The sequence below is a fragment of the Geospiza fortis genome, unplaced genomic scaffold (assembly GCF_000277835.1).
Source record: "Geospiza fortis unplaced genomic scaffold, GeoFor_1.0 scaffold81, whole genome shotgun sequence".
Taxonomy (NCBI): Eukaryota; Metazoa; Chordata; class Aves; order Passeriformes; family Thraupidae; genus Geospiza; species Geospiza fortis.
In genome coordinates this window covers 6,215,914-6,226,192 of record NW_005054318.1, presented here as the reverse complement: position 1 = coordinate 6,226,192, position 10,279 = coordinate 6,215,914, and the positions used below count along the sequence as shown (strand labels likewise).

Genomic DNA, 10,279 nt, shown 5'->3' with positions numbered 1-10,279 from the left:
TAAACACAGCTGCAGTAAAGCCAGGCAGCGCAAACCTGTCAGCACTGCCTCCTGCCAGGACAGCAGAGAAGGGGCAAGAGTTTGCAGGAGCTATTGTTTCCACATACTTTTATTATTTATTTACACAGGGAGGAGGAGTGTTTTTCCATGTCATCCTGTGGTAGCATGGAGCTCTCTCAAAAGCTGACAGCTTCCTGGGTCACTCTTACCCAGGGGTTCTCTCTGGTCCTAGGTCAGTGGCATACCTGGGAGTGGCCTCAGATTACAGGACTTCTGCTCCCTGCAGTGTTTTGGCGGCCTGGTGGATGGCACCCTTTCTTTCTCAGTATCATTTAAAGAGTGTTACACTTTTTTTTTTGGAAGCTAAAGACATTGCAGCAGCAAAACATCAGAGTCTCAAGACATAATAGTAGGTTAAATGGAGTTACTCCCTTTACAGATGTTTATTCCTACTTCTTGAAGCCATTTTGCTGAAATTCTCTTTTAATAATGAATCATTTGATCATGATATTTCTCAAGATGGGATTCATCTTATCTAAAGGCAGAGATCTGATACTTGGCTGTGAAAACTGTCCAATGTTGGATGTCAGTGTAGTCAGTGGGGCTCCTCCAGGGGTCTAATTCCTGTCATTTGCTCCAGACATCAGTGGTGTGGAGGGGATAGAGGTTTTGTCTTTGCATGGGAAGTATACTGGGTGAGTGAATACCACTTGCTTTCACAGGATGCAATGCAAGGCACAGAGGCTAAGGCAGAACTGGAGAACATTCCTCTGGCACAGTGTATTCCACACAGTGTGGCTGTATCCTGCTGCAGGGACCACGGGATATGTGGGTGGGAAGGGAGCCAAGCCTTGCCTGGGCAGGTAGGACTGTCAGGTGCATGAGAACACACACCTGTCCCCCACTCTGCATCCATGGAGAGAGGCCAGAGCTGTTTCCCACCTGTCAGTCAGCCACCAGATGCACTCAAGAGTCATGAAAGCAGCTCAGGCCCTTTGGAGAAGCTCCTGGTTTATACATGTCCCTGTGAACTGCTTTCTCCATAATGCCTTTAACCTCTGCTATGCTCATTTTACCAACTGCTGTCTTGTTACATGTTCTTTGGGCTCTTTAAGCATTGTGAAGGAGACAAAACCTGGCTCTATGTACAAGCTGAAATTTGCAGAAGTGCTTGGTAAGGTTGCAATTGTCAGGGAAGCTTTGCCTGGATCCCTCAACCCCCCCACAGCCTGAGTGTGGGCAACATGTGCTGTACCCTAACAACCCTCAGCCAGGTCCCTATAGGGCTGCAGTCAGGTGGTGAAACACTGCAGCAGCTCTGAGAAAGGGAGGTGAACTGGAGCATAGTGGTAGATTCCTCCTACAGGCACTCTGAACTGCATCTGTCCAGGGTCATGGAAAGAATGATTTGAGTTGAAAGACTACTTTAAAGATCCTCTGGTTCCAACTCCCTGCCATAGGCAGGAAAACCTTTCATTAAACTAGGTTGCTCAAACCCCTATCCAACCTGGCATTGAATGCTTCCAGGGGCCGGGCATCCATAACTTCCTGGGCAACCTGTGCCAGTGCCTCATCACCCTCATAGTAAAGAATTTCTTTATGTCCAGTCTAAATCTTCTCTTAGTTTAAAACTGTTGCCTCTTGTCCTGTCACTATAGGCACTGGTAAAAAGCCTCTGTCCAACTTTCTTACAGGAGCCCTTTATATATTGAAGCCACAAGATCTTCTCTTCTTCAGAATGAATTGACCCCAAACAGCACAAATTTTGAGCACCACATTCTTGGCAGCATCAGCAATCTCAGACTCTTCCTAGCTATCATAGGACTGCAAAACCTTTCCCAAAACTCTAAGTTTCTTCACAGTAACAAAGATAAATGCAACTGCTTTGCAGCACATGAAAGAAAAATCCTCTTTTCTGACACTTTCCTGGTATGTATACCTTTCCCAAAGTCCCTTTTCTGCTCTTGAAAACCATAGGATTGGTCACACCACCACATCGTCCAACCACATAACACAATGTCCAAACATTGTAGATGCCTTTTCAGTCTCCAGCTCATCTGCAGCTGTAGTAGTCTCCTCTTAGTAAGGAAAGAAAGAGAAAGGAAGCAGAAATGAAGCCTGCTGTTACACTCCCTGTCACAAGGCCAAGGGTTATGTCCGCTTTGTGTCTCTGCCAATTTAATGGTCAGGCAGTAACCATGTAGCTTCTGGGTTCTATACAAAGTGTAGTCAACCTAGGACAGTTAGGGAACTGCAGGCCAAATTCTATGAATATTTTTGAGTGCAGAAGGATACTTACACAACCAGAAAGTCTTGCATCCTGTATGAGACAGGTACTTTGACTAGAGACAGGGGGACTACTGCTAGAGGGACTTGATTAATCCATTTCTTAAATTGAGCAAAGAATAAGTGGCACTGTTGTCATTATAGTGCAAGAGTTCTATTGTCATTACCTTGCAAGAGTTCCATATTACTAGAGCTTCATACCTCCTTGATGTTTCTTGTAGGCAGCTCCTCTAGGCACTGACTCTTCCTTGTCCCCACAGCAGCCAACTGACTCCAGTTCCCCTCAACCAACCAATCCACTCTTCTATAACACTCTTCTGATTGGCTACAGGCATGGCCTGTTAACATCAGGCCTGCTCCTAATCCTTAATAATTGGCTCAGCTGCAACTCTTTAGGGGGTAAGATTACTTTCTATACTACCTTTATTTACTTATATTCTATCCCCCTACAATTCCCCCTTTTTCTTTTAATTACAGAGTTGCAGCATTTCTAGAAAGACATACTCAAATAAATTAACATTATGACACATTCATATATTTCATTTAGAACTAAGAGTTATACAAATGTTCAGACAACATAGTACAAATATATATATTTCTGAATGTTGGTTCAGTTTTGCAGCTTTTCCTAGTTTACAAAGTACTTATCTTCAAAATCTTTTACACTCATATTTAACAAACACTAATAGCTGCAATTGATATATTTTACCAATAGTTTAGTATTCAAGTCCTTTTCTCCAAATCCACAGTGTTATATAGTCGAATCCTGTTTCCCTGAACCCACAGGATTATATAGTCAAATCCTGTTTCCCTGAATCCACAGGGTCATCCCAAATCCACAGGGTCATATAATTCAGTATTTGAGTCCTTTTTCTCAAATCACGTCAGGGTCACCATTATTGTCATTACAGTGCAAGAGTTCTACTTATCATTACATTGCAAGGGTTCCATATTGCCAGAGTTTTGTACCTCCTTGATGTTTCTTGTAGGCAGCTCCTCCAGGCACTGACTCTTCCTCATCCTCATAGCAACCAAATGACTCCAGATCCCCTCAACCAACCAATCCACTCTTTTATAACACGCTTCTGATTGGCTACAGCTGTGGCCTGTTAACATCAGGCCTGCTTCTAATCCTTAGTAATTGGCTCAGCTGCAACTCTTTAGGGGGTAAGATTACTTTCTATACTACCTTTATTTACTTATGTTCTATGCCCCTACATGGTACAGTGGAGATTGTGTTCTCTAGGAGGGTCTCTGTATAAATCACTACTCTGGACTGGGCAGAAGGATTTGAATCTAGCTCGCCTACACCTTAAAGGAGTGTCTTGTCCACCATGCTGAAAGAGAAGAGTGAAGGAGTCCTGCAAAGAAAAGGAATAAGAAAGAAATTCCCCATCAAGCAAGATAACACTGCTATTTTCCCCTGAGTATTTTCTGAGAACCTTTTCTCAGCGAGCCCTAAGGATTTCTTTAGCATGCTATAGAACAGATCTTTAGTCAGGGTCTATATGTAGCCTCCTTTGCCTTGGGGGTTTTAAACATGAGTTTCTTGGTTTCTTGTCTTTTGGTTTCTGCTATGCATAAAATGAGTGTACAGAAGACTGAATCTTGATATTCTGTAAGTCCAGAACACAGGCAAAATGACATTACCGATGTTTTTGCAGAGATCAGTGTATTTAGAGGTAATTCTACCCAAACATTTAGTTCTGCATTGTGTCCTAGATTTTTTATTATCATTTGAATTGCAAATTAACCTGCCTTGCTTCAGAAATGTTTTGTTTGGGCATTTCTGTGTTTATTAGATCACTGTGAAACTGTTTTTTAATAGTTTTGTTTCTTCATTAACAAAGTTTCTTTTGTTACACTTCAGCGTAATAAAGAAAATAGCCCAGTACATAGGAGAAGTTATGGAGGACTCAAAAGACAAAGTCCAGGAAAATCTTCTGGCCAATGGAGGTAGGTGCTGGGAATGTGGGGGTTTAAATGCATTGATGCTGCTTTTGCTTGCTTCAGAATATGAATATGTGGAATTGAAACCCTCACACTTCAGAAAGGACAACCATCAGCAACATTTTATAAGAACGTGTCTAGCCTGCTCCCATTTTTCTCAGCAGAAGCTAACTTTGGAGTGAAGATGAAAGTAAGAGACATCCTTGTTCACTCCTAACATGACTTAGCACACTCCTGTGCCCTGCCTGGACTTGATTTCTTAAGGGCACCTGAATCGCATTCTGTATGGTTGTGCGACAACTGTCAGTGATCTGTCAGTAATTTGCATTTCCCCGCTATTCTGGAAAAATACAACAAAATTGGATGTGGTATGCATGCTGGTTACAGACTTACAGCATGATGCTTTTGGATAAACTAAGAGCATACACTCCATCTCCCTTTGTCTGCAATGTTGTACTTCAGACCTGTATTAATAAAGGATGGGGAGGAAGATCTTTTAGAAATGTCCTTGAATTATATAAAACTGATGCTTGATGGGTGCAACTGTTCGAGAAATGCAATAATCCCATTTACTGTGTTTCAGGGCTAAAGGATAAAATGAAATGTCTCCAAAGTATGTTGAGGACTGATGGTTGTGGTGTTGTTACATGCATGCATTTGTGTATATTAGTGCTAGACACAAGTCTTGATCTGGTTGTAGAGGTACAGTGATCAGGTTACGATGGATTTCTCAAGTAACAACCTCGTAGCTTGATCACGATATCCCTATGACTTGAGAAACAACAGGTTTCGTTAATTTCCTTTGTTTCCCCTTTTTACACCATTTTTTTTCCCTATCAGCTCTGCATGTGTTCTATTAGAAGGATAGGGAAATTACTTGCATGTCTTACTGATTTCCTCTGTCTGAGTTTGGTCATTCAAACAAATCATATTGAACTAGGGCGTTAGCCTTTTTAAGATTACTGACTGCGTCTTAAAAAATGAAGTCAGCTTTAGTATATGAGGATTCCCCTAATATATTCCAGTGTCAGTCTTCATAAGCATCAGGAACTTTCCTGGACCAATTCTTCCTCCTTCCCTTTCTGATTAGTAAAAGAACTATAAAGTTGAAGACTTTCTTGAGGCTGTGAAATCAGAAACAAAATTATAAGACATGATTTCTTGTTGCACAGTCCTGTTTCATACTATTTGACCATCCCAAGATGGTTTTAAGTAACACTGGCTTTAGCTCACTTGTGTATAACCCCAATAGCAGTTTGGTAGTGGCTATGTGTCTAAAAAGTTATTTTGCTAGATTTTTAGGAACAAAAATGCAAAATAGTAAAAAAATACAGCACTTTTAGTTACATGAACTTGCACACACACACACACACTCAACTTTCCAGTGGGTAACAGCTGAAAGCAGCCACATGCAAATTTTCCTCTTATAGAGGGAAATGTGTACTTGTGTAATATAGGAAGTTCTAATATATCCTAACAGCATAAACAACCTTTCTTGAAAAGTAAGTAAAGCTGTCCTTCAAAGATTCGTACCAAATTCTCTTCCATTTATGGAAATGTTAAACCTAAATGAATTTTAAAAATTGGTAAGTGGTGGAGCCATTCCTTATAGTGAGCCCAAAACAAAGCAAAATGGGAAGCATAACAATTTTGAAGAATTGAGTGTTTTAGAGAGGAAGTATTTAACATTGTGTTTTAGAGCTGGTATGTAAGTTAGATTACGAGGCATGCAGGCTGTGGATTCCCTGGGCAGCTGTGAGCTGGTAGGAATCATCTCTCCTGGCTGGGCAGCTGTGTGAAGCCTTTTAGAAGCGACTCAACAGGTTCCATAAATGAGGGATGCCATTCCAGGAGCATCAGGGTGCTGGGGCTGCTTGGCATTTTAAACACAGCTGTGCTAGTGTGTTCACAGTAGTTTGTTCCATCCCCAGGATCAGGCTGCTTAACTCACCTACACCAGTGCCAGCTAGCATTGGCAAGCTCACTCGGGAGTGAGCTTGAAAAACTGGGCTGAGAACTCATGCAGTGCTCAACTGCCCAATATTTGGATGCTGCTGAGATTTAAGGAATGTGAGGATAGAAAGGACATGTGAGGTTCTTCGGGGAACTTTTATATCTCATCAGCTATAAATCGGTCAGTGTCTGTTTTTAAAGAGCCTGTGTCTGCAAAGCCTAAGCACATGAGCTTAGAAGAGAGACAGCAGGGTGAAATCCTTGTGTTGTGTACCCCCTGCTGAAAATGCTGTGTGAACTTTGTTGCTGAAGTATTTTTGACGTGTCTGTCTTCCCCACAGAGATCATGAGCAAGCATCAGCAGAGAGCTGTGCATGCAGCAGCTGTGTCATAGCTCTCCCAGTCTTCTGCAGTTTTGCCCCTTTTCTACACCCTCCCTGTGCAGGAAAATTTGCTCATTCCTGATGGGATATTAGCAGGAAGGGTTAGATATTTGCCCTATGACTCTTGACCATTGAATGTGGGGGACATTGACACATTGTGGTTTTGCAAGAGGGGGAGAACACTGCCATGGCAAGTGCTCTCTGCCTTCCAGGCAGTTAGTTTATCTCTTGCTAAGAAGCCTATTTCTCCTAACATAAGATTTTCCATGCTTTGGAAATCTAATAGGGTAAGCTGACTCTGTTGTGGGGTGAGAGAAGCCCATGGAAAGGATAGTTCTCTCCTGCCAAGGGTATTCAGTATCACATAAGACTGCAGAGTACCCTCAGCCTGGTAGTATGGCAATTACACAGTTTTTCACATTCCTTCTCATGCATCTTGGTTCAAAAAAGTTTTCCCCTAAACCTCAAAGTCCAGCCCATAAGAAATTGTGCTCAGACCTTTCTGTGGGACTGAATTCACTCTCTGAACAAGGCAGCAAAGAACACTGAAGTGCCCCAGCATGCATGTTCTTTTACTTGGCACCTTGAGCTTGTTTTGCTCCCTATCACCTTAGAGCAACTTCCCAGACATTCTCCATATCTACCCTCCTGGTCTGGAAGGAAGCCCACCCTTTAGGTGACATGCTTCTGGCCTCCTTGTCTAGACCTTGAGACCCTGCCTGCTGCTTTCCTCTTGTCTCCCTAACTTTCTGGGGGGGCAGTCCCAGCCCTTCTTGTTGTGGCAGGATGCATGACTTTACCCCATCCTAGAAAGGTCTGCAAGAACACTCTGTAGTGGTGAGTTCAGCATCCAAAGGCTCTCAGGACTCAGACAAAGAGCTGTTTGATCTCATGAGCTGCTGGAGGAGAATTCTTTATTTGGTCCATAATGTAAGCCTTAATGTTTTCTAACATTAAGAGCCCTTGATCTTCAAACAGTGAAACAGGAAAACCTTATTCTAGGAGCTGGGTGTTGTATGTGTTCATTTCCCTTTCATTCTGCAAAGATGCTGTGGGTCCCTGTGGTTCAAGGGTGCTTTGTTTTGGGGGTTGCATGCACAGGTCCTTGCTGTGAATTTCTTTTCTTGGATGCTGTGACTGGATTTATCTATTCTATAAATAGCCTCTAGCTTTGTGTGAAATGGGGACCTCTGTGTGCAAAGTCAATGAGGAATTCCTCATGGCACCTGCATTTGTTTGATTTCTAGTGAGCACTTGACTGAATCACAGAGAAGTGACATCTGCTATGGTCTTAGTACCTTTGATCAGGCTCTCAGCAACCCTGAATATTACTGCTGATCCTGGGCACAAAGTATTTTTCTGATAGCTGTTGCTGGGATTAAATTCAGGCATACTGCAGAAATCTAGATTGAGATTACACAAAACTGTTTTTACTGTGAAGAAGAGTACCTGTACACTGCTGTGTCCCACTGATACAGATAATTTTACACTTTCTCTGTACTGTTAGGTGTAATGCAAAAAAGATTTTTAGTTTAACTTTTGGGGATGTTTAGGAAGTTGATTTGATTTGGCATAGGATCTGTGCATATTTGATCTAGATCAAATCTCTGTAAGAATTGAGAAGTGGGCTTCTGGTTAATGCCCTAAAGTTAATCAGAGCTATGCCTAAGCTATAGCTGGGGACTACTCCCCAAAGCTTGCCCTGTCATCTGGTACACTATCTGCTTTCATGCATCTCTTTGTATTTTCAGTTGACCTCATTAGCTACCTGACACGGTTTGAGTGGGACATGGCCAAATACCCCATAAAGCAGCCGCTGAAGAATATATCAGAAGCATTAGCAAAGGTAAATTGTACTCCAGATTTTAAAATGTCAGCATGGGGAAGCATGTCTTTTGACTGGTTGTGATCCCTCCCCTCATGGTGGGAGAGGAGCCTTTGCCTTTGGTTTGGGCAGGAACAAGCTCAGAAGCACACACTTTGTGCTGAAGCAGTTGATATTATTTTAATTTCTACTGCAATAGTAATGACACATATATTGAAATCTATCCAGTCTGTAAGTATATGGTCCTTTATCAGATTCATTAGAGTACATTGATATGTTTTCTTCACTTTAATCCCCTCCATTGTAATTTTCTTTTTTTTTATATACTGCCATATTATTCTCCACTTCAGAGGTGTTTTTCATGAAATTGTTAGTCTGACATTAAATCAAAAGCCTTCAGGCTGAATGAATTATTTGCACTGTCAGTTCATTCAGAAAGGCATGATGTGTTGTTGTTCAATGTAGGTAACAAATAAAACCAATAACTTGCCCCTTAGGTACAGCTCTAGCACGCCAACAGCAACAGTTGACTGAACCCTACTTCCTGCAGAGGCCTTTGCCCCAGGGGAGCTCTGACCCTGGCTCTCTCTTGGCCACAGGCGGGTGGTTTTAGGGGAGCTGGCAGCTGTGTCTCTGTGTTAAGGTGGTAGTTGTGAGACAGAGGTGACAACAAGGCCTCAAGCACTGCATTGATTCCCTTTTTTCACTTTGTTTTAGCAAGTGACTCAAATAGAAGCAGACCTGAAGACCCGATCAGCTGCGTACAACAACATCAAAGGAAATTTGCAAAGCCTGGAGAAGAAAACGATGTAAGTATTTTGCACTGGGAGTGCTGTTGCTGGCTGAAATGTGAGCAGTGTGTGCTCACACCTATTGCTGTGTTCTGGTGGGAACAACTTTTCCAGCTTTAGAACATGCTGAGCATTTAGAGACCCAGTGAGAACAGGTGGTAGCTGGTGTGGTCAGCATATCTCAAAATCAGCTCAGGGAGACTGAAGTTCCTAACAGGATTTTATTGACAGTGTGAGCAGGCAGTCTTGGAAAAAGTCAACTGTTTTGCTCTGATGGGACTTCAGGGAGTCAGAAATAAGATGAGCTGTGCCAACTGGTGGATTCCTTTGCCACATGGAGCTGTGCCCTATGTTCTGAACAGAATTTGCAAAGCTCCCAAAGGAAACAGCTCTGTCTTGCTTGATACTGCACCTCACCAGCATCCCACTTATATTTTTGTTTTTTTTTCCTTCTGTTGGTTCAGGTAACGCACTGTTCAGGCTTCCCAAATGTTCTGTCTTCTGTCTTCATCTAATTATGGTCTTTGCCTATGTCAGTGCTGATACCTGGGTTTTTTTCTAGGATATCACTGGGGAGAATGGTAAAATCCAGTAAGTAGTAAATTTAAAACAACTTAGATGATGCTGTGGAAGCCCTCACCCAACACAGGATTGGGCACAGGTGGCAGCCTGACACTGCAGGCAGCCAGGCTGGCGGCCTGCTGGCCAGGGCTCCAGCAATGTGAGGAGGGAGAAGAATGGAGACCTCATGGCCAGGGACAATCTTCCTTGTCATCATTCCATCCATCTTTAAATGCTGTCAACTCTGGTGTCCGCCAGTGCCAGATAGCTTGGGTTGAACAAACGTCAAATAAATTACCAGCCAGTTAGTTAATATTTAGACTGGCCCAGTGAACCTCAAACCCAAAACTAGTTTAGGTCCTTCTTCACTCCTGCCCAGTGACAGGGAGGGCAGCTCCTCCTCACACCTAGTGCTTTCCAGCCACATACAGCCAGCCCTGGCTATCTACATGTCCTAGGAATTAATGTGATCAGGTGGGCTTAGTGTGTGGAGACCTCTTGGAGACCTTCTGCAGGTCCCACCTGTGCAT

The 10,279-nt window shown here is 42.8% G+C and overlaps 1 protein-coding gene across 1 annotated transcript in view; it reads left to right on the top strand.

Moving 5' to 3' along the window:
- Positions 1 to 10,279, top strand: part of ATP6V1C2 (ATPase H+ transporting V1 subunit C2) — an 18,926-nt gene that overhangs the window by 3,580 nt on the left and 5,067 nt on the right. Inside the window, exons 3-5 of the mRNA XM_005420291.2 lie at positions 4,157 to 4,242; positions 8,324 to 8,418; positions 9,115 to 9,206. Of these exons, the coding sequence (XP_005420348.1) occupies positions 4,157 to 4,242; positions 8,324 to 8,418; positions 9,115 to 9,206 (273 nt within the window). The remainder of the gene's footprint in view (positions 1 to 4,156; positions 4,243 to 8,323; positions 8,419 to 9,114; positions 9,207 to 10,279) is intronic.